Source organism: Chanodichthys erythropterus, chromosome 21, assembly GCF_024489055.1.
Source record: "Chanodichthys erythropterus isolate Z2021 chromosome 21, ASM2448905v1, whole genome shotgun sequence".
In the NCBI taxonomy this organism is placed as follows: Eukaryota; Metazoa; Chordata; class Actinopteri; order Cypriniformes; family Xenocyprididae; genus Chanodichthys; species Chanodichthys erythropterus.
In genome coordinates this window covers 5,767,525-5,795,506 of record NC_090241.1, presented here as the reverse complement: position 1 = coordinate 5,795,506, position 27,982 = coordinate 5,767,525, and the positions used below count along the sequence as shown (strand labels likewise).

The window sequence follows — 27,982 nt, the reverse complement described above, 5'->3', positions numbered from 1 at the left end:
GGACCCATGTTAATATTGGAGAAGCTTTCCAGCGCTGGAGAGACATTAGAGAGCAGGAAGGCCTGAAAACAGACACCAAGGTGCTTGTTTTCTGCTCGATATGTGAGTTACATTGTTTTAATTGTTTGAGAGAACCAAGATATGTTGTTATATACTGTTGTTGAATCACAGCTGATTCATCCATAGCTGTGCGAGCTGTCTGATGCGCTAGCTGTTAGTCATTATTTTGGAGTTGGAGCAATGAAGGGAGGGGTGTGTTTGTTTGGGTGTCGATTTTAAATATCAACAGTGTTCCTCAGAAATCACTTACTGCACCTTTAAATGGTGGTTTATGTTCACAAAAACAAGTCTATTATCATCTCTTTCTGCAGGGCGTGTTGACCATGCCGAATGGAGACTTTATCGAAGGCTCTTTTAGTGGGGTTTGGGGAACCGGACTAAAGATGTCAGGTTCCTACTACAAACCCAGCCTCTACGACTCAGACAAGGAGAAGGCTCATGCACTGTAAGCATGTGTTAAACTGTGCAACATATTCAAATGTTTAGTGAGAATGTCATTGTTGATGGAGAGCCTATATGTATGTGTGATTGTGTTTATCTGCAGTAAACTGGGCAGGTTAGCGGTTCACTCCGAAGATAAGTGGAAGGCCGTGTTCATGGAGTGCTGGAACAGGCTAGGCTGTGATTCTCCCTTACAGGGACAAACCACTACAGCGTGGGACAACATTGCCGTAGCGCTCACTGCTAACTTGAGACAGCAGAGAGACAGGTACACTTAAACACTCATGCACTCACAGCTAATTCTAGTAGAAATTGACATTATTATGTTGCTAAGCTGACAACTAAGTACTCTAAGAAGAAAAAAATATGGATTTGGGGTGGGCAGTATGACCGTATGAGTTAGGCCTTTTGTTCAGCAGTGATGTAAGGTTTGTTATGATTGCATCATCCATGATTTCTAGGAATAATATGATGCAATTCATATCATGTATGATGCAATACCAGCTTCAGATTGCATCATTCATTGTTTTGCCTAAAAAGCAAATACTGTCCAAACCAGTCATAGATTTATTCATAGGTCCTGTCAAAGTTGTATTTTAGTTCTGGTTTAAATTGAGATACCTTCCCTTTATTACTCATTTCTTTCACCATTTCGTTATGCTATTGGTCAGTATATACGACTCTTGAATAACTTGAAAACTAGAGCCATTCAACAATTGTAAGCATCATTTTCATTCTCAGTGACCCAGAATTAGTAAAGTTTGACTACATTTATTTCAGAAGCATTTTGGTTGTAGTGTAGTGTAATTTATAATAAAAGGCCCTTTCACACACCCAGTGCAATGTGATACTAGGCACGACGCAAGTGTTTTTTTTTTTTGCAAGTTTCAGCCCGACGCAGTTATCATTTTCACGTCCAGTGCCACGTTGTTTAAATAGCAAATGCACTCGCACCCATCCCTTCTGTGCTGGTCTGAAAACGAGGTGTGTTCAGGCGCACTGTTGGCGTATTGCTATTTTGAGGTAACTGAAAATTACTGCACCATTAACCAACCAAAACGTGTTCTAAAGTCAATGGCGCAGTATTTTTTTGTTATTTAAAGAGCACGTTAGTAATATGCGGCTATAGGCAGGTGCGCAACCTGTGTACACTCTGCTTATTACACACACAGGGGCGTACAGCAGCACACAAACATGCCAAATATTAAAAATAATGGATTACAATGTAAAAGATTATTATCGTGAACATAAAAAAAAAATGCCTACATTTCATAATAGATAGTCATTGTATTTATCAGAATTACCTATTTGCAGTAAATACGAATGAAATTGGCTAATTATTTGACCAATCGTGGCAATACACACTTGTATTTAAACGGACTCATCAGGTTGAGGGATGTCTTTATTCCGGCATGTAAATAGCAATCCACCATGGTGCGGGCGTACCTGGCTTTTAGAGGGAATGGGAGATGACGCTCTGATTGGTTTATTGCACGTTACACCCAAAACACACCCATGGCTCCTGGCTAGCAAAAGTGGATTCGGACACGCCCTAAGTGCACCTACGCCATGCGCATTAGAACATATGCTTAGAAATAGGGCCCAAAGACTGCAACATTCCATTTAAAAATATTTTTATTTTATGGTGACTGAAATGTGTGAAGTAAAAGCTGAACATGTGTGTTTGTGTTTTAGTCCAGAGTTACTGAGTCGCTCTCATCACAAAACACTGGAGAGTCTGGAGTGCATCCCTCAGCATGTGGGTCCTGTGACTTTAGAGGTGTATCACACAATCCGTCGGTACCTTGTCAAGGTAAGCATTGACCCAAGTCATCAGTTAACTGATACTAAGCATATTTTCTTAAAGGTGCCCTAGAATCAAAAATTGAATTTACCTCGGCATAGTTGAATAACAAGAGTTCAGTACATGGAAAATACATACATTGAGTTTCAAACTCCATTGTTTCCTCCTTCTTATATAAATCTCATTTGTTTAAAAGACCTCTGGAAAACAGGCTAATCTCAACATAACACCGAGTGTTACGTAACAGTCGGGATCATTAATACGTATGACCCCAATATTTGCATATGCCAGCGCATGTTCAAGACATTACACAAGGGCAGCCAGTAACGTCTGGAACAGCTGAATCATCAGACTAGGTAAGCAAGCAAGAACAATAGCAAAAAATGGCAGATGGAGCGATAATAACTGACATGATTCATGATATCATGATATTTTTAGTGATATTTTTAAATTGTCTTTCTAAATGTTTCGTTAGCATGTTGCTAATGTACTGTTAAATGTGGTTAAAGTTACCATTGTTTATTACTGTATTCACGGAGACAAGAGAGCCGTCGCTATAAATAAACACAACTAATCATAAACACAACTTCATTCGTTATAAATCTCTCCAACAGTGTGTAATGTTAGCTTTAGCCACGGAGCACCATCAAACTCATTCAGAATCAAATGTAAACATCCAAATAAATACTTTACTGACAGGAATCCATGCATGCAAGCAGCATGAATGACGAACATCTTGTAAAGATCCATTTGAGGGTTATATTAGCTGTGTGAACTTTGTTTATGCACTGTATAACTGCACTTATAGTCAAGAGCTCGGGAGGGCAGGGAGCGAGAGATTTAAAGGGGCTGCGCAGCCTGAATCGGTGCAAAGTTAATGATGCCCCAAAATAGGCAGTTAAAAAAATTAATTTAATTTTGAGTTGAAACTTAACAGACACATTCAGGGGACACTTTAGACTTATATTACATCTTTTGAAAAGATGTTCTACGGCACCTTTAACATAATATTGTCTTTCTAGTGTAATTTGTCCCGTTTTTGCTCTTCTAAGGAGTTGTGTGATGATTTTGCACTATATGTCATTATTGACCCCTGATGTTTGACCCTAGGCATGTGATACCCCACTGCATCCTCTGGGTCGGCTGGTGGAGACATTGGTTTCGGTGTACCGCATGACATACGTTGGTGTCGGGGCCAACCGCAGATTACTGCACCAGGCCGTCAATGAGATCAAGTCCTATCTCAGCCGCATCTTTCAGCTCGTCAGGTAAGTGCGTCAGTCAAACTAACAACAAAGTCTGTTTTAAATGTCTTTTCTATTAATATTTATGTATGTGTTTGTGTTTAGATTCCTCTTTCCTGATCTGCCGGAGGAAGGAGGTTCACTGGCTGACCCTCCAAAAGAGACAAGCAGCTCAGACCCAGCTGTGAAGCAGCTTGAGTCTCCTAAACCTGGGTATGTAAAATATCACTATATCATCAGATATAATATTGTAAGACAAATAATACCTTGACCAAATTCTGTATTTGAACAACTGTAATTATAAATAATTATCACATGATGTGTGTGGCAGGTGTGTGGTCAGCAGCTCTGCTCTCCTCCTGCCGGTGCTGTTGCCACGTCTCTATCCTCCTCTCTTCACTCTCTACGCTTTAGAGAAAGAGAAGGAGGATGATGTGTACTGGGAGTGTGTGCTCCGACTCAACAAACAACCAGACCTGGCACTGCTCGCCTTCCTTGGGGTGCAACAGTAAGTCCCACGCACAACTACTCTGAGACATGCATAGATTTGATTATCCTGTAGTGATCCATCTTACTGCCACTAACAACTGTTTTCACAGGAAGTTTTGGCCTGTGACTGTTACCGTACATGGAGAAAAACAACAGGTATGTCCTTTTATAAGAGAGACTCTATAAGTTTATTTTAAAGTGCCCCTAGTATGTATGTGTAATATAGCTGTGTGTGAATGTAAAAGGTCTGAAAAGTTTCAAAGTGAATGATGTATGGAGTTATTGTTTCCCAAAAGAAAGAACTGATTTTTGATTTTAGTCTTGCATGAACGTACGTAGGTTCATAACAAATTTACATAATGCCAGCCGGGCTTCATCAGTGTTGGGGAAAGTTAAACTTTTTCAAAGTAATCCGTTACTTTACTAGTTACTTGAAAAAGTAATCTGATTACATAACTTGCATTACTTGTAATGTGTTCACCCTAACATGAACAATGTCTACTTTAACCCACCCTCAAACACTGTAGTTGTAGCTGAGACTGGAAGAGTTTGATTTGTGTTGTTGCACTGCAAAAGCAAATACACTCTATGCACTTCCAAAGGATGAAGACACTGGCTTGAATTGATATGGTAAAACCGATGCCATCATTACCGTTCGTATCACTGTATACAAGTGCTGAGGAAGCCTCCAGAGCTGAGACTGAATCTTTTATTGAACCGTTTCAGACACTGTGAGAAAAGAGGTGATGCTGAAATGTATATTATGAGAAAATGACCTTGGATGCATGTAAATCTATTGTAAGAGACCTGCAAAACAACATTAGGAACCTTTAAAATAGCATGATAGGGGCACTTCAAAAAGTCTCATAAATCTCTCATTGAAGGCAATATGCTGATTATGCTACCTGAAATAAAACCCTGGAACATGAAGCAATATTAATGGAAATATTTTGGGTGTGTAGGTTCTCTCAAGCACTAAAGACAGCTGTTTTGCCTCAGCGGTTGAGACTTTACAGCAAATAAGGTAGGATATTTTTTTTTTGTCCGATAACTTTTGTAGTTTCTCTCTCTGGTTTATTGTTTTCAAGGTTTTTTCTCTTTTTATTTCAACAGCACAACTTTCACCCCCTCAGACAAACTTCAGGTCATCCAGCTGACCTTCGAGGAAATAACCCAGGAAGTACTTGCACTTCTGAAACAGGATTTCTTGTGGTCTATGGATGACCTGTTTCCTGTCTTCCTCTTTGTTGTTTTGCGTGCACGGTAAGGATGAGATCACAGGGTTTCTAAGGCCCCCTTTTGGGGATGGTAAAAAGTTCTCTTATGCTCACCAAGTCTGCTTTTATTTGATCAAAAATAGATTAAAAACATTCATATTATGAAATATTGTTACAATTTAAAATAACAGCTTTCTGTTTTAATATATTTTAAAATGTTAATTTATTTGAAAGCTGAATTTTAGCAGCCATTACTCCAGATTTCAGAGTCACATGATCCTTCAGTAGTCATTCTAAATGATAGACAGCTGTTGTTTTCGTCAGGATAAGGAATCTGGGGTCAGAGGTCAGTCTCATCGAGGACCTGATGGATCCATGTGTACAACATGGAGAGCATGGCATCATGTTCACCACACTCAAGGTATAGTTTTACACTATAATTAACTTTTGTTAACAAAAGTCAGTGTTAACATGTGATCACGTTGGTGAAATTTCAGCCAAATTTGGGTTGTCAAAAATACCGACTTCGGTACTGAAATTTCAAAAACATGTTGCAAATGGTTATCAATGACACTCTTCACCAAGCACTTACACAGATACACATGGGAACATTTGAAAGCAAGTGTCTATCAGCGGATCCCTAATATATCCCTGATTTCAAACACTCCCGTTTATATCTGTGTAAGCGCTTGGTGAAGAGCGTCATTGATGACCATTTACAACATGTTTTTGAAGCATTGATCATTGTAGCCAATCACAGATATATCTGTTGAGCTTATGAACACAATGGCCAATCAGAGGTGTTTAAGAATGTGCTTAACAGCGCTCAAAATGCTAGAGGGAAATGCTGGTATCGTCACATTTTTCAAATTTCAGTAACGACTTCGGTACCAATTACCAGTAACCCTAAGCCAAATATCAAAAAAAGAATTATTTTTGGTATACCAAAAAATCACTATAGCTGACATTAGCCTATAGCCCTGTGTATACTTCGTTTTTTTACACGTAGGGTACGCACACAGTCAAATGCACAGTCTTATACTTCACTTGACTCGTTTGCGTTGAGCAATCTCTCATCATGAGTTACAACCCATGTAAATATATTTGTATTCTTTCATGCTAGAGTTGTACAAATGAGGGTACTTTCTAACCTCTTTGCACAATCCGTCGTCTATGTAGGCTTCCATTGTCGCTGTAGCTCGAGCTCGTCTCATGTTGTTGGTGTTTTCAGAGGCAGCTTGCATCGTCACGATGTTTATATACGCATGAAGAAGTAGTAGTAATAGTAGTGTTGAGCCGTTGGTTGCAATTCGCAACCTCAGCGCTAGATGCCGCTAAAATTTAGATGCTAAAACACTGCACCTTTTAATTGTCAGTAGTGTAACGATGTATGAACTGCAGCTCGCACAGAAGTCACTTTCAAACCAAGAAGCTTTCTGTTGGTGAATCTCTTAAAGTTACTGCATGACCAACTTGAACCCTTTGAGGAATGTGCATATAAAATATCTTTTTGATATTCTATTTTAGACATACATAGAATGTAAAAGTTGTTTAGTAACAGACAGCTAATCATAAACTCAGTGCTTACCTCATTAAATATGAATTAAAGGTGCCCTAGAATCAAAAATTTAATTTACCTTGGCATAGTTGAATAACAAGAGTTCAGTACATGGAAAAGACGTACAGTAAGTCTCAAACTCCATTGTGTCTTCCTTCTTGTGTAAATCTCAAAAGTTTAAAAGACCTCCGAAAAACAGGCGAATCTCAACATAACACCGACTGTTACGTAACAGTCGGGATCATTAATATGTACGCCCCCAATATTTGCATATGCCAGCTCATGTTCAAGGCATTACACAAGGGCAGTCAGTATTAACGTCTGGATCTGTGCACAGCTGAATCATCAGACTAGGTAAGCAAGCAAGAACAATAGCGAAAAATGGCAGATGGAGCGATAATAACTGACATGATCCATGATATCATGATATTTTTAGTGATATTTGTAAATTGTCTTTCTAAATGTTTCATTAGCATGATGCTAATGTACTGTTAAATGAGGTTAAAGTTACCATCGTTTCTTACTGTATTCACGGAGACAAGAGAGCCGTCGCTATTTTCATTTTTAAACACTTGCAGTCTGTATAATGCATAAACACAACTTAATTCTTTATAAATCTCTCCAACAGTGTGTAATGTTAGCTTTAGCCACGGAGCAGTATCAAACTCATTTAGACTCAAATGTAAACATCCAAATAAATACTATACTCACATGATCCGATCCATGCATGCAGTATGCATGACGAACATCTTGTAAAGATCCATTTGAGGGTTATATTAGCTGTGTGGACTTTGTAAATGCACTGTATTATAGTTGAGAGCTCGGGGGGCAGGGAGCGCGTGATTTAAAGAGGCCGCGCACTGAATCGGTGCATAGTTAATGATGCCCCAAAATAGGCAGTTAAAAAAATGAATTAAAAAAAATTCTATGGGGTATTTTGAGCTGAAACTTCACAGACACATTCAGGGGACACCTTAGACTTATATTACATCTTGTAAAAACTGGTTCTAGGGCACCTTTAAATATGACATTTTTTAAACATGAATTCTTTTATTTGCTTTGTCCAGGCATGCTACTATCAAATCCAGCATGAGAAGGTCACGTAATGAACACGTAATGATCTCTCCAAACCCATCTGGTAAGGCAGTGCAATGACTGACAAACTGACCAGCCAAACACAGTGTTCGAGAGACAGCGCTTGCCATGACTTGAAGTGTGAGGAGCCAACCATGTTCTGAGCCTGGATCACATGGCCGGCGAAGGGTGATTCCATGAAATCTGAGCTCTCACATTCAAACAGTCCGGTTTATGTGCAAGTCAGTCTTTGGTTTGGTATTTATTAACATATATTCTTTACATTTTTGTGTCTTCCTCTCTCAAAAAGCCTTTTAACTGCTGCCATTCCATCATGCTACAGAAATATTGTTCTTTTATTAAAGAGCCTGTACTTCATTGGCTCAGAATGTATGATGTTTAACAGCACGTCACTTCTCCCTTCAAGCACACGCACTGGCCGATCCAGTGTCAGTTATCGATTAATGATGTATGAAGTTCATTAGTGTACTGTAAGCCATCCGAAATAATGGTTTCCATCTACCTCTGTCTTTGAAGTAAACTACATTTTCCTGATCGTATTACATCATTAATTGCAAACAGCACACTGCTTTGGACCCAAACCATGAATCTGTTCACATAAATGAAAAATGATGTGCTTCTTATTAATGATTGTCAATGAAAAGAAACACAAAATGTAGGCTTTAACTTTTATTGCTGATGTCTGATTCATTTTGAGCGTTCTTTTGACCAACTGCACAGTGATGATGATCTGCTTTATTATGTACAAGTTTACAAGCTTCTTTGTTCAGCCAAACTGAACTTGGTATTAAAACGGTTGACACTAAGCTGAGATAGGAAGTGTTTGTGGATCAACACATATCGTTTTGTTCTTTCTCTATGCACTCACACAGCAGTTTTCTTTTGATGCACTCTTGTTAAGTATTCTTGTGGTCAGTTTTCTGAAAAATGTCTTTTCAGAAAACACTTGGAATGGTTTCTCTGCATCTCTGAGTAACTGTCGGCAGTGTTTGACTTTTTTTTAGCGGATTGTCACTGGCACACTGGAAAAAGCAATGAGCCACAATTTGCATGCTGAACTAATTTGGTCAATTTTCTGAATTTCTTAAATTAAGCAACTGTTGCAGAAAGGTCGCTTGACTCTGTAGTATTCACTGCTAAAATCAGTTTCTTTCTTGAAGTGAAGTGTTCTTAAAAGTGCCTCTGACAGTGTTATGGATGTGTGTCAATCCATCTCTTTACACAGCAATAGCTTTGAATTGAGTGTCACGTTTTAAAGCTCAACAGCCTAACGCATTATTTTCTTTTATTGACATTGTTTTATTTATTTAGATCTGGCTGCAGCACAGATAATCTGAGCGATGTAGATAATCTGCAGGGTATTTCATGTACAGAGCACCAGAAGGACAGGAAGTTCGAATAAATGGCCAGAAAATCCATTTCCAAGGATCAGAGATCAGGATTTTGATGCTAGTGTGTGATTGTATGTTACTAAATGTAATCGTGCAAACTGTTACGGCGAAGGACTGTTGATGTTTACGACCATTGACACTTGATATGTTGCATGAATATCATGATTCATGTTGTACTTTGCGTACAGGAAGTTGCGGTTTGTATTTCCACACCAGTTTTTCTACACTGAGCCTGTGTTTGAATGTGTGTATGTGTGCAGGTATGTTTAAGGTTTCTGTCATTTTTGAAGAATATTGTATGTTCAAATTGTTTACTGACATAATTCAGATAGATGGCAATAAAACAATGATTGGGAATTAAAATCTGTTGTTTTGACTCTTTTACTTGGCCTTTAGTACAGCTGTTTCCAAAACGTTTTGGGGGGTTGGAATAAAAAAAAGTTACTTTGTTTCGATGGTTTAATTTTAGACATTCTGCTAACTATAACATTCTGCTTCTATTTGTCTGTTTCCACTGAAGTGGCAGCTTTGAACTGTCAAGGTGGCAAACACTTCTTCATTATCAACTCTTGAATTAAAAGAAAATGAGAATATTTTGCTGGCATAATCTGCGAAATAGCTTTGTCAGAATTTGATTGGATGCTTGGTCATTGGGGTAAGTAAGTGTTTGTACTCTCTTATGAAATTTGATAAGCTTATTTATTTGTTGTCCTACGTCTGATTAATTGGTTTGCTGCATTTTAATATTTCTGTTTCAGCCTCGTCAGAATGGATGAATATTGACACATCTTTGGAACGACTGCTTTAGACTGGCCTTAATGGGGTTAGGATCAACATTTTTTTATCCTTTTTACTTTAAACTGATGACCAATCAGCTAATGCCTGTATATATCATTTTTAAGCATAAGGTCCTTCAATATATTAAAAAGTCCCTTTTACCCAGAGATGGGTTGATGGGCGTCTGCCCAACAGAATAACAATGTTGTGTTAAACAGACTTTCTTTGTGATACTGTTTGAAGTCCCAATAAGTGTTTCAAACTGCAAATGGAAGTGAAACAAATATGCTGTAGCGCTGACTAGGTGCCATGTAAAAGGGATAGTTCACCCCAAAAAAATTCTCAAGTTGTTCCAAACCTGTATATATTTCTTTCTTCTGCAGAACACAAAATATAGAAACAACATTGTCATTGACAAAGTCATTAGTGTCCTTTTCTGTCAGTCATTCTCACGACACAGGTGTGGAAATAATGACAGAATTTCATTGTCTGGTTCGTACGGAAGAAAATTAGGGCCTAGCAATAATAAAAAAATAAAACCATCTCGAGATTAAAGTAGTTAAATTTTAAGAAAAAAGTCGAGATAAAATGTTTCGAATAAACTCGTTAAATTACGAGAACAAATTCATTAAATTACGAATTTGTTCTTATAATTGAATGACTTTTTTTCTCGTAATTTAATGACTTTATTCTCATAATTTATTGACTTTATTCTCAACATTTTATCTCGACTTTTCTCAAAATTTAACAACATTTTTCTCATAATTTAACGAATTTGTTCTCGTAATTTAATGACTTTATTCTCAACATTTTATCTCGACTTTTTCCTCTAAATTTAACACGTTTTTTTCTCGTAATTTAACGAATTTGTTCTCGTAATTTAATGACTTTTTTTCTAGTAATTTAATGACTTTATTCTCATAATTTATTGACACTTCTCAACATTTTATCTCGACTTTTTTCTCTAAATTTAACGGGTTTTTTTCTCGTAATTTAACGAATTTGTTCTCATAATTTAATGAATATTTTTCTCGTAATTTAATGACTTTATTCTTATAATTTATTGACTTTATTCTCAACATTTTATCTCGACTTTTTTCTCGAAATTTAACAACATTTTTCTCATAATTTAACGAATTTGTTCTCGTAATTTAATGACGTTATTCTCAACATTTTATCTCGACTTTTTTCTCGAAATTTAACAACTTTAATCTCAAGATGGTTTTATTTTTTTGTTATTGCTTGGCCCTAATCCTCTTCCATAGGGTTCACTACTTTTAATGACTTTACATTATTGGTTTATTAAATCAAAGTAAATAACAATAAAAATAGAATTTAATATACACTGCCCTTCAAAAATTTGGAAATGCCCTAGAAGAATGGGGTTTTGGACAATACTGGCATGAATCCTTTTTAATTTGTGATAATTTTGCACTGATAAGGGACAACACAAACTACGAAAACATATTTTATTACATAAACAGTTTATACACAAAAATATCCACCATTAGCAGCTATCTGACCTAAACTGGGTTCTGATTGGTTCATTGTATTCTAAACTTAATTGGCAATCAATTGTTGGTTTGCTGACCCAAAAATCTTTTACAAATCTGGGCCAAGTTTAAACCAGTAACCAGGCATCACAGCTGGCAAAGGGGCATGTCTGACTTTGACATGTATATATTGCCATTATTATGTAATCAAAATGAAAATTATTATTGCTGGTCTTCAATGATAATGTCAAGTTACTTTAATGTATTTGCACCAAAAAATGATAAGGATTTATGCTGATATCGTCCAAAACCCCACTTTGCCAGGGGTGGTTCCAAACTTTTGGAGGGCAGTGTTAGATAAGAAAATAATAAACTTACTAAAGCAAGCATTTATACAACTAAAATTTTGGCTCAAATCATCCCTAGGAAAAAACCTATACCAAAATCTTTTTAAAATTCTAAGTATACTTCAAAACCATTAACATATTTATTGACATATCACTTAAGACTTGCTGATATAAAATTATAATTAATCTTTATTTGGAGTATCTCTTTATTGCACAATGCACATGTCTTAATATTATGACTAAAATGGGTTTCAATGTCACTATTAATAAGAATAGTGTGATAACATCAGTCTTTAAATGCAAGATATTTAAAGTGTACTTGAAGTATACTTGCAATAGTTCCACTTTAGCACAATTAAATATACTTCAGTATATCTTTAGTTGGATCTCAGCACTACTTCTGCACAATTAAAGTACAAAATTAGTTGTTTAGTATACCAAACATATAATTGCAGAGTATTTTTATTAAGCACATAAACATGTAAAAAAAAATATTGTAGTATACTTAGCACAAAATAGATGTATTTCAAATATATTTTAGTATATATTTTTTCTGAGATAAACCCCTTCTGACAACTATAGCCCTGATCAGGTCATGTACTGTGTTATTTTAAAAGGTATAATGTGAAAACAGTGCAGTGTGATGAGAATCAAAAAACAAGTCAGAGTGTGTCATTCACTCCACTCTTATAATCAAGAGGATTACATCCCATGTACGTGTGTGTGTACGTGATACAGGATGTATTCAGTGTGGGATCATCATCTGTGTGCGAGTGGGTCAGCGGTAGAGAGAGAGAGAGAGAGAGGTGTTTTGTATCTTATGCACTGGGTGAGGAATGATTAAATCTTAATCACCGAATGTTTGTGATAGTAAGAATGTGGCACTGATTGTGTTGTGTGTGATTATGTGTTATGAATCAATAGCTGAAAGACTAAAGGAGTTTTGTGACAGAATGACGTTTGAAAGAATATGAAAGGAGATAAATTCACTCATAGTCACATCCTGACTATCCAATCCCTCTCTTCTAATTTCCTCTCTCACATTCCTACACACTCTCTCTCCCCAGCTGACTCATTTGCTTGTGAGGGATTAAGCAGGATAGAGAGGGATTACGCTTCTTTTTTCCAAGAGGACTTTTCTGTGCTCTGTTATGGAATACTATCCATGTTATTCCTTCTGTTCATACCATCATTTTTGAGTAAGTTAAACTGACCATCATCATGCAAACTAAACCCTCTTCAGTGTGCTCGTCAGTGTGTTAAATATTAAACTGGGATCTAAACTGAGAAGACGAACTGAACGTGAGGGAAAAGGGAGGTGAGTAAACAGGATTTGCTTCTAAGTCTCTCTGTCTGGATGTGGGTTTGTGGTTCTTGCCTTCTGGGCTTATCTATGAGGAAGCTCCCTGCGGGACAAATGTAGTAGGCTGTTTATTCACTGTAATCATTAAACCTTTCCTTGTGTGTATTCCTGGGATGTTTCATTTGGATTCAGCAATGCTGTGTGTAAATGTTATACATATCCTGCAGTCAAAAATCAGATTTGGCTATGCAAATGAACTCAAATACACAAACACTGAGTTAAAACTACTTTTAAAAGGACAGTAACTTTCAGAAAGAAGAATATTTGAATTATGTCACACCCATTTAAGTCATGAAGTCTGAAATTAGGTGCACCTATTTTGTTCTAAAGATCTGCAAACTTATATCCAGTGTCTTTTCCTGCAGTGTTCATAGCAAATCCTGTTGAGAAATATATATCGCACTCTTCCATGTGTTCTTTGGGTTATTGTTTATGTAGCAGATGTGTTTTTATCCAAAGCCACTTAGGACCAGGACAGGTCCTTTGGAGTAACCTGTACTTAAGTGTTTTGCTCAAGGTCAAAACTGTAACAAGGGCATTTATGGACCTCCTCCATTCTTAGATTCCTGGATTTCCATATTGGAACCTATAGGACCTTTGGGTTATCAGCCATTATGCAAATGTGTCATATACCGTTGACACTTTTATCTAGAGTAACATATAGTACACTAATGACAAGGACAGTCCCAATGGACCAAACTAGGATTAACTGCCTTGCACAAGAGCACAATGATGATCCTTATTGAGTTTGAAACTACAAACTTTTGGATACCAGTCCTGATCTTTAAGCCACACCACCCTAAACAACCACCATTATTTCCCTGTAAAGGTTTTAAGTGCATAACTAACTCATTATGTGTGAGATATTAACCACTGAAGTAAGGTAAGCCTGCAAACATGAATTTAATTTACTACAAAAAGTTCTATACTGCATTTCTCAAAAGCAGTGTAAGTTTAAGTAGATCATAGAGACCATCGGTGAAGTTTACGTGTTTTTGTGAAACATGAAATTTCTATTGAATTTACAATTCACTTGGATATATAACAGGCGATAACTGATCAGCAGTTGTACTTGAGTTCATGTGCTTTTTCTTGCAGTTGTATATGAGGAGGGTCAGTGCATTGTTCTGTTATTGCCTGAACCCCAAAGCACTCCTGGATTGACAATGAGACCAGACGTGGAGACTGATCAACGGTCAGCTCCACTGGAGATGGGAGACAAAGGTAATAAGCTGCAATACAAGTAACTACTTAAATTTGTAAGCTGTCAACTTTATCTAGCTGATTAGCAACATGATAATATTACCCCTACTATAGCTGCTAAAGAAGCCATCCAGCATCATATGTAACTGGCATGTTCCCAACACGCTTTAAGTTCTGGAGGTGTTTGCTTTGTATGTTCCAGGTCTGACACAGATCTTAGCATATGTGATTGCTGAGGTGAGGGGTTCTGTAAATAAAGATATAAATGGAGCTGAACTATTGCACAGTCTCCTCAACGCCCCCTGGTTGCAGTCCCTACTAAAGGTAGAGTCCATCCTATACACTTACAGAATTATAGTTATAGTTCAGGGTTCATCATCTCTTTTTTTTCTTTGAAGGTGTATGAATGTCTACAGAGGCACATAAAGAGTCCAGCTAGGCCGTATCTCTCATATTCGTCTGGACTCTCACTACAGGTCAGCTCTACTCTCACACTGTCCTTAATTTTCACCATAGTTTGGTCTGCTCATACCATGTGCTTTGTTTATACTTTCTTGATGGAGTTCAAAATATCCAAAACATGACCTCTAAAGCTTGATCTCTTAGTGTGGCTCAGGATGTGCAAACATTGCAGATTGTACCAATCAGAGTCTTGATCTTGTGGTCTTGGTCTTAAGATCTCTTGACTCCAGTCTGTGACTTTGGGGTTAGGTTTTGACCTGAATCTGGGGCTTATTTGGGGTTAGGTTTTGGCCTGAATCTTGGGCTTATGAGGCCTAGTGCTGGTCTGGGCCTTTGGGGTCTGGTATTGGTTTGGATCTAGGTCTTAGAGCAGGGGTGGAAATTCTGGCCCTCAAAGTCCACTGTCCATCTAATCTAACCAAAGTAATTAGAATTACTCGAAAATTGGAGGTAGCAGTGTTTGATTAGGATTGGAGCTAAACTCTACAGGACAATGAATCTCAAGGGTCGAAGTTGCCATCCCTGTCTTATGATACTTTTCCACTTCGTGGTTCTACTCAGCTCGGTACGGCACAGCTCAGCTCAGCTCACTTTATTTTCGGTTTGCTTTTCCACTGCAGTTTAGTTATAAACTGATCATTATAGTTGCGCCGCCTCTACTGCCGTGGATCCGCTCCTCGGCTACCAATGAGTCTGCACCTCGTCTACTGACCATGATACAGTCATTTCATTTTTCAAGTTGTGTGCGACGGTCGTTTAAAGCAAGTCGTTTCACGAACAAATGATACAGCGGTGGCGGTTTCTGACTATTTAAATCTAGCGGGTTTGGAGTCTCGTGTTTCAAATCCAATGATGCTGGTAGTGATTATTCAGTGATCTGCAGTGTTTACACGTCACATTTAGTATCGGTACAGCTCGCTTGGGACTTCAACCAAGGTAGTACTATTTAAGCGAGCCATACCGTTCCGTAATGAGCCGTCCCATGCAGTGGAAAAGCACCATTAGAAGGTCTGTTAAAGCTTTTAGGGAGTCTGGTCTTGACTCCAACTTTTGTACATTTTGATTTCCTAATAAGTCATTGCTCTTGTTTTGGCACTCTAGGTTCTGTCTGACTTGCTTGCAGTCCCTAACCCCTCAAATGAAGCTCGAGAACTGTATGCCCTCCTCAGTCAGCCCCACTTTCAGGTGAGCATTCTTTCTAAAGATACAATTATGTTTTTTAAACAATAAGCGGTTTAGAGGGGCAAAGTCATTAGTGTTTTGGCCATCACTCTCTACTTATCAGAACCCCAGGCCAGATATTTTCATAAAGTTTTAGACCAGACTTTATGGACCAATAGATGTTGGCAGACGTTGTTATGTCTCTTTTAATTAAAAGTTTTTAAAGATTGACACTTCAAGTATTCAATTAGTTGTGTGGAATGTTTTGTCAATCTTAAAAATAATAGAAACCACATATATTTTATTTTTCAGGCTCTCCTTTCAGCTCATGACACAGTAAGTCTGAGGGACTATGAGCCAGATCTACCAGCACTGCCTAAAGACCTGCCTGAAGATGAGGAAGTCATGAGGATTGTTTGCTTAGTCAAAAACAATCAGCCTCTGGTGAGCATGACCAGAAAAAGGAGTGGCAGGCAAATCTAAGACTTGCTTTTACTGACCTGTCCTGTGATTTATTTTGGCTCTTTCAATGTACAATGCTGGAGTCTTTCTTTCAGATAAGCATGGCAAAAAGGTACAACGATAAAGACTGCTAGTGGTTTAAAAATTGCTTTCTTATGTTTCTTATATATTAGATTGTCCGTTACTTTATTTATTTTTAAATCTAAATAATAGCTGATCTTGTAAAGTTTTCTGTTTGGTAACTATGAGCTGTGTGTTGTCATGGATAGACCAGAACTGGAAGAAGGTTTCAAAGCCACTGGGAAACTTTAAGGCAAGCAACCCACTGTGGACTCTTCTCAGCTGGGGGACAGCTGGATGGAGGCTTAGATGCCAAGTTGGAAGGTCCCCGGGTGGGTGGTTCCATATCCACAGAGACTGTGTCCCCAAGTGTTGTTGCTCCCACCGCCGCACACCTCTGCAACACTTTTGGCAGTTGCCGACAGAGCAATGCATTGTGGAAACAGAGCCTCAGCTGCTCCGCCCCCTGTGTCTGTAGCTCAGTTGTGATTGGTAAGGACCAAAACTGTGGATTCGGAGATTCCCCTTACTACATTCATCAAGATTTGCGACTTGTATGCTGAAAGCATTATCTAATTAGTGTTCTTTTGTTTTCTTGCCTTCATCCATTTCACCATTCATTTCTCATTCTTTCTCTGAAGACAACTTGATTGAGGATTTAGACAGTGGGGAGGAGAGTGATGTTGGTAATTCTGTGCCACATAAATTCTCCCATCCTTCCCCATGGATTTCCTCATCATCTTGCTGCTATCATCCCCCTCCAGAACATTCGAGAACAACCCCTCATGCCCAAACTGCTCCCCCAAGCCCAATGCACTGTCATCGGGTCATCACATGCTCCCATACAAGGCTGGAAAAGGAGGAAGGTCTGGCTGAATTGCAGAGTACGTTGCAGCAGGCCACCAGCTGCATGGAGCGCAGTTCTGAAAACGTCCACCTGCTTGGTGAGAGGATGGCCGCTGCTACTGAACGCATATCTGAGAGTGTGCAGGAGAATTCTCAAGCCTTGACAATACTAACGCATGTAATAGAGAAGCTCCAGGAGCTAGTATCCACAAGCAACACGACTTCAGTACCTCCACGTTGCACTGAGACTACAAGAACAGTGGTTAATCGGATGGGTAGCAGATCGCTCAGTGTTCCCACCAGTCCAGCTATTGCCTCTTCCTCTCGCTTTTCTCATTGTCCTTCCTGCTCCTCCTCCTCCTCTTCCTCATCTGCTATCTCTCTGCTGGAGCAGCCAGTACTATCAACAGGGAGATCCTTTAATCCCAAAACAAAGCCGTTTCTATCTTCTCAAAGGAGACAGGATGATGTAAAGCACTGGATGACCAATGGGTCGTTGACGTCCAGCCCTGCTCAAAACCACAAAGTGAACAGCAGCACATTTGGATGTTTCTTTAACCAGAAGAAGAAGAAAAACAAGAAAAAGGAATAAGGCTACCTTCACTTTTCCACGTTATGAACATCCTTTCAGATTCTGGCAGTCTCAAGCAGGTCTTTTAAATATTTAATATGTGTGTATTCATCTAATATGTCATCACTCACAACCCGGCCTTGACATCGCCATTGTCACATTAGTGCTTGTCAAACCTTTTTGGAAGTGATTGTTTTTTGTTTTTTTATTGGTCATTCTCATTGGGTTAACATCTTCATCATCTCCATGACTCTATCCCTTCTCATATCATAATTTCTCTTCTTAATTATTTGATTATTCTTTTGACTGTTTCTTCATTCCCTTCATGTAGCATTTAATAATGTTCCTGACATGCCACTTCCATCAGATGTAGCAATGATGTTTGATGAATGCATGTTTTGTGCTTCATACATATCGAATGAAGCCTTGTAGAAATGTGCAGATTGATATCTGCTTTCTTCTAACATATAGGGAGCAACAATCAGGAGAGATGACGTGACAGGGGAAATATACATTGCTCGGGTTATACATGGAGGACTGGCTGACCGCAGTGGTGAGGGTTCCCTGACTGTACTGTTTATTTCTGAATCTCTCTTCTCTAGTTGTGTCTCTGATGTGCCATACTCACTTACTGTATACACTCGATATTTATATTACATGTCTCACAGAGACTCCATTTTTGTTTATGTGCTTCCCGTTTAAGGTCTTTTGCATGCTGGAGATAGGCTCGTGGAGGTAAACGGTCAACCTGTGTTTGGACTGGAACCAGAACAGATCATACAAATTCTAGTTAGTACACACTTTCACTCTTATGAGTATATGTTATGTTTTGTCCCCTCTTGCTGTTTAGCTAGTATAACTGATTCTGTCACAGCTCTTCGTGACACTCACCCCTTTAAACCTCCATCCCATCCGGGTCACGGCACCAATGTGACCAGTTCTGCTCGGCCTACATTGAGCAGGGCTCAAACGGCAACAGTTGGCATGGGAGGCAAGCAGGCTAATAAGTGTCAGTTGCTAGTGTGTCTCTTGATGCCAGGGGAGTGAGGTTTACCTGCACAGCTCTTGCCAGCTGGCATCTGTTACACTGTCTTCACCAGCAAGACCAGCTTGACTAGCTTTACCAGCTTTTTCATTGAACTATTCAAGTCTATTCAGCCCAAAACCACTTTGGACCAGCAAGACATGTCCATTATTTATATATATATATATATATACAGCTATGGAAAAAATTAAGAGACCACTTAATATTGATTTCTGAACTTGGAGTGGTCTCTTAATTTTTTCCATAGCTATATATATATATATATATATATATATATATATCCATAATTTTATAAGACTTTGCGTTGGTTGCTAAAGTAGAATAAATTACTCTCTTTATCTCAAACCAGTGATCTACTTTACCAAAGCACAAAGCTATTCTCATTTAATTTAAAGGGAAATAAAAGAATACTATGCTAAATCAATATTCATGAATATTTTGTGTCTTCATTTCCTGCCACAGGCTCATTCCCATGGAACCATAATGTTTAAGGTGGTTCCCATCACTGACAGGCCAGTCAACAACCAAACCATGGTGAGCAAATAAACTTCAACTTGATTAGTCTATTGCAGAAATGGAATGGGATACCTGATGAGCTAATCATTATTTAAAAAAAATCAAGCATCCAGTTGCTTGGAATCGTTATATAGATCTGTGTCTATATTTGGCCTTTTGTACATGTGCATGACATTTTCTCTCTTTTCACAAGCTGTATGTGCGAGCCATGGTGGACTACAATCCCCAGTTGGACCCTTCCATTCCCTGCGCAGATGCCGGCATGGTGTTCAGGAAGGGAGATATATTAGAGATAGTGGATCAGTCAGACACCCTTTGGTGGCAAGCTGTAAAACTACCCAGCATCTCTGCCTGCGCTGGCCTCATTCCTTCCACAAGCTTGCTGAAAAGGTCAGTTCTAAATAGTCAGGGGTTAAAGGTCTGTGACAGAATAATTACACTTCTGCATAGGCTGTGATGTGATGAGATTTGGCAGCTGACTTGAATGTGATTTGAGATTATGCTGATAATCACTGCTGTCCCCAATTTTAAAACCAAAATATGATTGTTTGTGTGTTTGTAGGAAGCAGAAAGAGTTTTGGTGGTCTCAGCCTTATCAACCTCACACTTGTGTCAAAACCTGTGAGTAAACTGTATAAATGCTGTTATTCTTTTATATGTGCATTTATTCAGTATGTGTTTAATTCAACTGTTATGTATTGGTTATATTTTGTTTCCATGCTAACCTGCAGTGAGTACAGTGGATGAAGGTGAGCATTTAGTCAAGAGTCTAGAAATACACAACCCCGTTCTTGAATTTGACTTTGTTTCAGAACTCATATTAACAGGTTACAGTATTCACACTTCCCACCTGAATATACAGGTGCTGGTCATATAATTAGAATATTTTTTTTATTGTAAATTAATAAAAAATATAAAGTTTCATTTATACTAGATTCCCTACATGTAAAGTAAAAAATTTCAAAAGTTTTTTTTTTTTTTAATTTGTTGATTAGAGTGTACAGCTAATGAAAGTCTAAAATCCAGCATCTCAAAATATTAGAATATTTACATTTGAGTTTCATTAAATGACCATCCCTACAGTATAAATTCCGGGTATCTCTTGTTCTTTGAAACCACACTAATGGGGAAGACTGCTGACATGGCAATGGTCCAGGAGACAATCATTGACACCCTCCACAAAGAGAGTAAGTCACAGATGGTCATTACTGAATGGGGTGGCTGTTTACAGACTGATGTATCAAAGCATATTAAATGCAAAGTTGACTGGAAGGAAGAAATTGGGAAGGCAAAGGTGCACAAGCAACAGGGATGACCACAAGCTTGAGAATACTGTCAAGTAAAACCGATTCAAACACTTGGGAGAGCTTCACAATGAATCAAATGAAGCCGGAGTCAGCGCATCAAGAGTCACCACACTCAGACATCTTCAGGAAAAGGACTACCAAGCCACTTCTGAAACAGAAACAACAACATAAACATCTTACCTGCGCTAAGGAGAAAAAGAACTGGACAGTGAACAGTGGTCGAAAGTCCTCTTTTCAGATAAAAGTACATTTCGCATTTCATGTTGAAATCATGGTCCCAGAGTCTGAAGGAAGACTGGAGAGGCACAGAATCCAAGCTGCTTGAAGTCTAGTGGGAAGTTTCTGAAGTTAGTAATGATTTGGGGGGCTGTGACATCTGCTGGTGTTGGTCCATTGTGTTTTATCAAGTGCAAAGTCAATGCAGCCATCTTCCAGGAGATTTTGGAGCACTTTATTTTTCCATCTGCTGACAAGCTTCATGGAGATGCGGATTTCCTCTTCCAGCAGGACTTTAGCACCTGTCCACAATGCAAAAACCACTTCCAAGTGGTTTGCTGACCATGATATTACTGTGCTTTATTGGCCAGCCAGCATGCCTGACCCCTGAATCTATGGGATATTTTCAAGAGAAAGATGAGAAACAGTCGATCCAACAATATACAGATGATCTGAAGGCTCAAAAGTGCCTCAGCAGTGCCACAGGCTGATCACTTCCATGCCACACTTCACTGATGCTGTAATTTGTGCTAGAGCAAGTCATTTGCTGTAATATGTGCTGCCGACCAAGTATTGAGTGTACAAATGAACATACTTTAAAGAACTTGAACTTCTCTGTTTTGAAAATCCATTTTTTGATTGATCTTTGGAAATATTCTAATATTTTGAGATACTGGATTTTGAACTTTCATGAGCTGTACGCTCTAATCATCAAAATTTAAACGAAAAAAAAACCTTTTGAAATGTTTTACTTTACATATAGGTAATCTATAATATATGAAAGTTTCATTTTTAAAAATAATTTACCATAAAAAAAATGAACTTTTCACAATATTCTAATTATATGAATCTGTATAGCACCTGACATACAATGAGTTTAGAAGAAGTGTGGGTGCAGAAAATATGGTGAAAATGCACTATTTCTATTATAATTATTATAATAATTTCTAACATTATATACAGTTGTGCTGCTTAATATTTACCTCATGGTTTCCACAAAAATATTAAGCAGCACAACTGTAAATAATGTTAGAAATTATTATCGGTTCTACTTTTTTTTTTGCAGAATTCTATGATATATAGGAAGTTTAAAAAACAAAATTTATTTTGTTTTTTTCCATTCCGTATAGATTAATTACTCTTGGATGTAAATGTGGTCTTCCCCATGTGAATTAGAAAACCATTTTATATTTTATGTCCATTTTTAATGGAAAATGTAAAATCCTGAAAAAAATCACTGTTTTCTGTATAGGGTCGCAGTTCAGTTGTGTATTAGAAACTGAAAACAGATTAGTTACATTATTTCTTTGCTCACACACTGCAGTGCGAAACAGACCTCAGACTCATCACTGATCTTCCTTTTTGCCTCTTTTTCCCCCCAGAGGATGACCTGATTGCCATAGATGAAAAATGTGTTGAAGCAGGTCAGTTTTCTTGTTTGATTTAAATGAGAATTAAAATATTATCTATATAATGCTTCTTATACTCACACCTGTGTGTTTGTGTTCCCTGTGCGCAGATGAGGAGGCGTTTGAATCTGGTAGGTAAGTCCTGAACATTTCAGGAGAAAAATGTACTGAATTCAGATTTAAGGTCGATGTTTAACAATACTGACCCCCAACCTAAACTATTTCTGTGACTATATCAATATTATGTTAATGGTGTTAAAGATGAAGTGTGCCACAAAATGTTATTCAGTGCATCTTTAAATACAATAAAATGTTGCCTTTTGATAACTTATGTTTCTGTTTCCTTCATGATGATTCATAAGAAGAGCTAAAAGATGGTGAGTGTGTATATATCACTATAGAAATCATAAAGTTTAATATTAATTGCCATTGCTTGTGCTGATTTTATTTAAGTCACTGAATTTGTTCAAATATGCATAAACTGTGTCTTGTGATGTGTTTCAGAGGAGAGCGAATTCAACACGAACATTGAGGGGATTTATCTGAGTGAGTGTCTCTCAGATATTACAAGATTTACTGGTTTATATTTGCTACAGCAGATTAGATGGTTCACAGCATCACAAACACTGATCAGATGAAGGCAACTTTGGTTGATTTATCTACGAGTTGGTTGTAGATACCTACATTTTGCACATACATATGTGTGTACATACTAATGATTTAAAAGCACGATATGTAAGATTTTTAAATTAATATATCCAAAAACCACTAGAACAGTTTATATATTTTGTTGACTTGTATACTTAAATTATCCCAGATGTTTCCAAGAATGTTTATATGTCCATGCGTCGCCTATCAATGATATCATACATGCGTTACCCTCGGTTTTGTTTTATTTTGTAGAAACCATGGAAACACTAAAGAAGCTTTAATATATAATAGAAAGAAAACTAAAGATTGTTATATAGCTCAACACATGTAGTCTTAACAGTAATACAACATTCTCTCCATCATAGAATGTGTTTTAAAATTAATGGCATGCCATTTAACAACACAAGCCTCCAGCATTTATTAAAATGATATTGTAATATCGATCTAGCTTACTGCAGTGTGCAACAAGTGTCTCATAGCAGCTGCCAAGCGAACGCACAGAGTAACGTCATAACATCAGTTTCAGCACTCAGATGTGTCTAATATGATAAACAGCGCTGCGTTACCCCTCATACGCTTGACTGGAAGAAGTGGAAGCGGTGACTGTGACATAATAAAAGTTTCGCTGCTCTCAAGCCGTGTGTCGCCCTCGTCTCTCATTGCCAACCGCTCCAGCAGCCTTGTTCAGCTCTCACAGCACTCTGTCCTGCTCTGCTTCATACTACAGTAATGTTAATAATCTCATCCATGAACATGATTTTCCAATGAGTCCCATTGGATTCTTTTCCACCGGCTGTGAGGTAAACATCTCCCATGATTCCGCGCACAATCTCGGCATCATCAAGCTACGCCTTTGTTTTGAATAGGCGACCTCTAGTGGTGAAAAACTACATATTGTGCCTTTAAATGAATAAGGTTTTTTTCATATTGACCATTTAGGTGGTTGGGGATGACAAAACTCATTTTGGAGTGTTATTTTTATTATTTATTGTACAATCACTCTTAGATCACATGCATTGATTATATTAGTTTAGTAAAAAAAAAAAAAAAAACACATACGATATATTAATTATCTGTTCCTGATTTATCTGTTTGCTTTTTTAATGTGCTTTGTACATCTTATCTTGTCAGCTGGTTTTCGACGAAGTCTGCGTCTCTGTCGTCGTCGGCGAGGTCACGCTTTTGGGACGTCCCAGTCCTGCACCATGCGCTGCCCCACAAGCTGTTACAGTTCTCTGGCCAACCCTTATGAGGAGGTGGTGCGGTACCAGCACCATCCGGGGCACACGCACCGCCTCATAGCACTGCTGGGTGAGTGGGCTAAAATCAGCCAACAAAATACACATATATGTACTACAGGTCAAAGTTTTAAAATAAGGTTATTGTTTTTTTTTTATGTTTTTGAAAGAAGTCTCTTATGGTCACCAAGGCTGCATTTATTTGATCAAAAATACAGTAAAAACAGTAATACTGTGAAACTTTCTTCTTATTATAATGCTGAAGACAGTCTTTGTTGCTTATAATATTTTTGTGGAAACCATGATACACTACCATTCAAAAATTTACGGTAAGTTAGATTACCTTTTATTCAGCAAGGACGCATTAAATTGAATAAAAAATGACAGTAAAGACATTTATAGTGTTAGGGAAAAAATTGTTTCACAACAATGCTGTTCTTTTGAACAATCTATTTATCAAAGAATACTGAAAAAAAGTATCACAGTTTCCACATAAATTTGTATATATATTTAAATAGAAAACAGTTATGTTAAATTGTAATAATGTTTCACAGTATTACTGTTTTGTTAATCAAATAAATGCAGCTTTGGTGAGCATTACAGACTTCTTTCAGAAACATTAAAAAATCTTAACGACCCCAAACTTTTGACCGTTAGAATAGTGTTGATCTTGTACTAGCTCCATTCCTGCTTACACATTATAATGTATGATATGCCATCAGGTCCTTCCGGTGTCGGGGTGAATGAATTACGCAGGAGGCTAATTGAGATCAATCCAAAGGTCTACCAAGGAGCTGTTCCTCGTGAGTTTCATACTCCAAATTTTACTTTAATGTGCAACAACTGTACTGATATTGAAGATATGTAACATTTATTTCCACTCAGATACCACACGGCCACCCAAATGCCATGAGGAATCTGGCAGAGAATATCACTTCATCAGCCGAGAGCAGTTTGACACCATGGTCTGCAATCACAGGTGCTCTAAAAATACTAGTCTGTGCATGAACAGATAATGTTTCCTGATGTACTTATTTTTGGGGGGGGGATTTTATAATCTAAAAAAAAATTTTTCTTAATGCTAAATAGGTCAGTGATACTTTGTTCCTCTTTGTTTCTCAGATTTATTGAGTTTGGGGAGTTGAGAGGTCATCTCTATGGCACTAGTGTGGATGCGATTAAAGATGTTTTGGCAAGTGGGAAGATCTGTGTGATTGACATTGAGCCACATGTGAGTTTCTCCTGGCAATATATATATATATATATATATATATATATATATATATATATATATATATATATATATATATATCTGTTGTTATTATTAGTTGTATTAAGGTGTATTGATAATATTTAATGTTAGGGATGTAAACAAACCCTTAAAGTTGGCATGAACTGGGATTTGTGATAGTGTTGTCTTCCTTATTGTGATGTATATCCGAGTGAAGCGGCTTCTTGAACAAGAAAAAATGTAGGGCGGGACTTATTTTGTCCATTGGGAGTTGATTGGATGGTTGCAGTTTGCTATAACTGTGATGTCATGTGAGTGACAAGTTGTCCCACCCTTGCAGCAGTAAATGCGTCATCAGAGAAGAGATGTTGCTGCAAGTGGGAGGGGAAGTTGTTTTGATTTATTAAAGATTAAAAGTGCACATAAATTAAACAAAATTATGATCTGCATGGATAAATCATTTTTAATAAATACTGCAAAAAAAAAAAAAAAAAGACAAGAATTGTCCATTTTGATTTCATGGTGACTAACCCTAAATATTAAAACATAGATGTGGTTATTAATATATTTCAAATATCTGTTATTTTTATATTTTCAGTTTTCATTTTAATGTTACATTTTTAGTAATTTCGTTGTACTTGACATTTTTATATATATTTTTTATTTCAGCATTAGTTCAGTTAGTTCAATACTGGTTAGTAATTTTAGTGTTTTAACTTATACTTGTTTCAATTAGTTGCCTAGGCAACTTTTTCATCTAATATTTATATTTTATTTCAGCTTCATTTCAAGTAGCAAAAATGCTTTAATAGTTTTAGTTTATTTAATGATAATAAGTTTGATATAATCATTCTAAACAATAATATTTATGATTTTCACCTAGTAGATGATAAAACAAGTAAAAAAAAAATGTCATATCTGAATCCAACTTTGGATTGACATACAAAACTCATATATTATCCTTATATTGTAATTGTTATAAGCACAAGTTGTATTCACTTCCTAACACACTCATTGTTTCTGCCTAATTGAATACATGAAATTAACTATCCTATAAGATATAAGTTATAGATGTATATTCCTGCCGTATGGGCATTACATTGACACACTCATCTCTGGCTGATAATACTTTCAACTGGAATACTTTCCAGTTGTAACATTGAAACAAGAATTTTCTGTAATGCTGCTTTGTATTAATAAGTATTGTGAAAAGCGCTATACAAATGAACTTGAATTGAACTGAACTGACTCTGGAGACCAGAGTATCACACAGACTGCTGGTGGATTCTTTTGAAATAGGCCAGCAACCACCCAGAACACACTATAACAGGCCTGGCATCATGATAAGTTTTGCATGGGCAAACCACTCACAATCCTCCAAAGAACAATTCATAAAATTAATGAAGAAATAATTGTTGTCTATTCTGAATTATGCCTAACTTGTTCTGACGATTTACTTTGCTTGCTATGTTCTTGACCTTCAGGCATTAGAGTCAGTGAGGACCGCAGAGCTGAGGGCGTATGTCATCTTTATAAAGCCTCCAACTGTTGAGCAGATGAAACGCACACGGATGAACTCTCATATCATCACAAATTACTACATCAGCCGACCCTTTAAGGTGAGCTTGCATCTTTACCTGTGTTCACTTTTCAGTTTATGTTAACTGTCTTTAAAGTATCGCCATTGTTCTCTATATTTTCTCTCTCTTGAGACAGGATGAAGATTTTCAGGAGATCGAGGATGCAGGACGCAAGATGGAACAGCATTACTGTCAGTTCTTCGATCATGTGATTGTAAACGACGGTCTGCAGGCCGCATGTGTGCAGCTGCTGACTGCAGTGAGAAGAGCTCAGGATGAACCACAGTGGGTACCGACCGCATGGATCAGATCAACGAACCAGTCTTAATATGAAGAGACGCCGCGAAAACAGCTCAGGGATACTGTAGGAGTGCAGATGGGCATGGATGTGCAAATAAACTTCCTTTTTCACCTTTTATGGTGGGAATAATGTGTTTTGTCTGTGAAAATGTTAGTCTTGATATAAAATGTTCCATTCACGTTTTTTCAGGTGTCCTTTTGTTTGCCCTTGTGAAAAAATGTATAAAACCTAAACCTTTATTAATGTCAATGTCACTTTATTTATATAGCACAATTAAAACAACACTTGTTGACCAATGTGCTTTGCTTTACATCATTTGTAAAATAACACATCACACCACAATAAGACACCTCAACCAGTCAGTAAATGGTTAAAAGCCATGCTGAAAAACAAGTTTTAAAGGGATACCTAAAAATGAAAATTATCCCATGATTTACTCACCCT

General features: G+C 37.5%; 2 protein-coding genes across 11 annotated transcripts in view; both read left to right on the top strand.

Moving 5' to 3' along the window:
- Nucleotides 1–10,598, top strand: part of als2b (alsin Rho guanine nucleotide exchange factor ALS2 b) — a 38,184-nt gene extending 27,586 nt beyond the window's left edge. For 4 of the 7 annotated variants that reach the window (XM_067372736.1, XM_067372734.1, XM_067372735.1 and 1 more), the window contains 11 exons: nt 372–505; nt 605–769; nt 2,197–2,314; nt 3,416–3,573; nt 3,655–3,762; nt 3,881–4,057; nt 4,149–4,194; nt 5,001–5,062; nt 5,152–5,301; nt 5,580–5,676; nt 7,881–9,676. In XM_067372736.1, coding sequence (XP_067228837.1) covers nt 372–505; nt 605–769; nt 2,197–2,314; nt 3,416–3,573; nt 3,655–3,762; nt 3,881–4,057; nt 4,149–4,194; nt 5,001–5,062; nt 5,152–5,301; nt 5,580–5,676; nt 7,881–7,919 — 1,254 coding nt within the window. In that variant the 3' untranslated portion in view covers nt 7,920–9,676. Of the gene's footprint in view, nt 1–371; nt 506–604; nt 770–2,196; nt 2,315–3,415; nt 3,574–3,654; nt 3,763–3,880; nt 4,058–4,148; nt 4,195–5,000; nt 5,063–5,151; nt 5,302–5,579; nt 5,677–7,880; nt 9,955–10,057 lie in introns of those variants that run through there. The other 3 variants (XR_010893384.1, XM_067372732.1, XM_067372737.1) reach the window with 3 other exon arrangements.
- mpp4b (MAGUK p55 scaffold protein 4b) lies at nt 9,948–27,828 on the top strand. Of its 4 annotated transcripts, none has more exons than XM_067372738.1 (22): nt 9,948–10,122; nt 14,378–14,503; nt 14,685–14,806; nt 14,881–14,958; nt 16,046–16,129; nt 16,418–16,549; nt 18,516–18,597; nt 18,748–18,833; nt 19,552–19,623; nt 19,799–19,995; nt 20,168–20,226; nt 20,337–20,354; nt 22,511–22,552; nt 22,648–22,668; nt 22,900–22,914; nt 23,042–23,083; nt 24,320–24,499; nt 25,149–25,229; nt 25,312–25,405; nt 25,549–25,657; nt 27,142–27,276; nt 27,374–27,828. In XM_067372738.1, exons 2-22 carry the CDS (start codon nt 14,446–14,448, stop codon nt 27,563–27,565), a joined length of 1,899 nt encoding a protein of 632 aa, XP_067228839.1. In that variant the 5' UTR covers nt 9,948–10,122; nt 14,378–14,445; the 3' UTR covers nt 27,566–27,828. The 4 variants fall into 4 exon arrangements, 2 of the variants coding, with proteins under 2 accessions (XP_067228839.1, XP_067228840.1); XM_067372739.1 differs by lacking the exon at nt 9,948–10,122 and adding an exon at nt 11,093–13,234; XR_010893385.1 differs by lacking the exons at nt 9,948–10,122; nt 19,552–19,623; nt 19,799–19,995; ... (10 more) ...; nt 27,142–27,276; nt 27,374–27,828 and adding an exon at nt 16,837–17,119 and having other exon boundaries at nt 11,071–14,503; nt 17,269–18,597; nt 18,748–18,814.
- Nucleotides 27,829–27,982: the final 154 nt, after the last annotated feature.

Coding starts and splice junctions, on each gene's coding strand:
- mpp4b (XM_067372738.1), top strand. CDS start 14,446: ATGAGACCAGACGTGGAGACTGATCAACGGTCAGCTCCACTGGAGATG. Junction 16,130..16,417: donor TCAGTCAGCCCCACTTTCAG/GTGAGCATTCTT, acceptor TTTATTTTTCAG/GCTCTCCTTTCAGCTCATGA. Junction 22,553..22,647: donor TGAAAAATGTGTTGAAGCAG/GTCAGTTTTCTT, acceptor CCCTGTGCGCAG/ATGAGGAGGCGTTTGAATCT.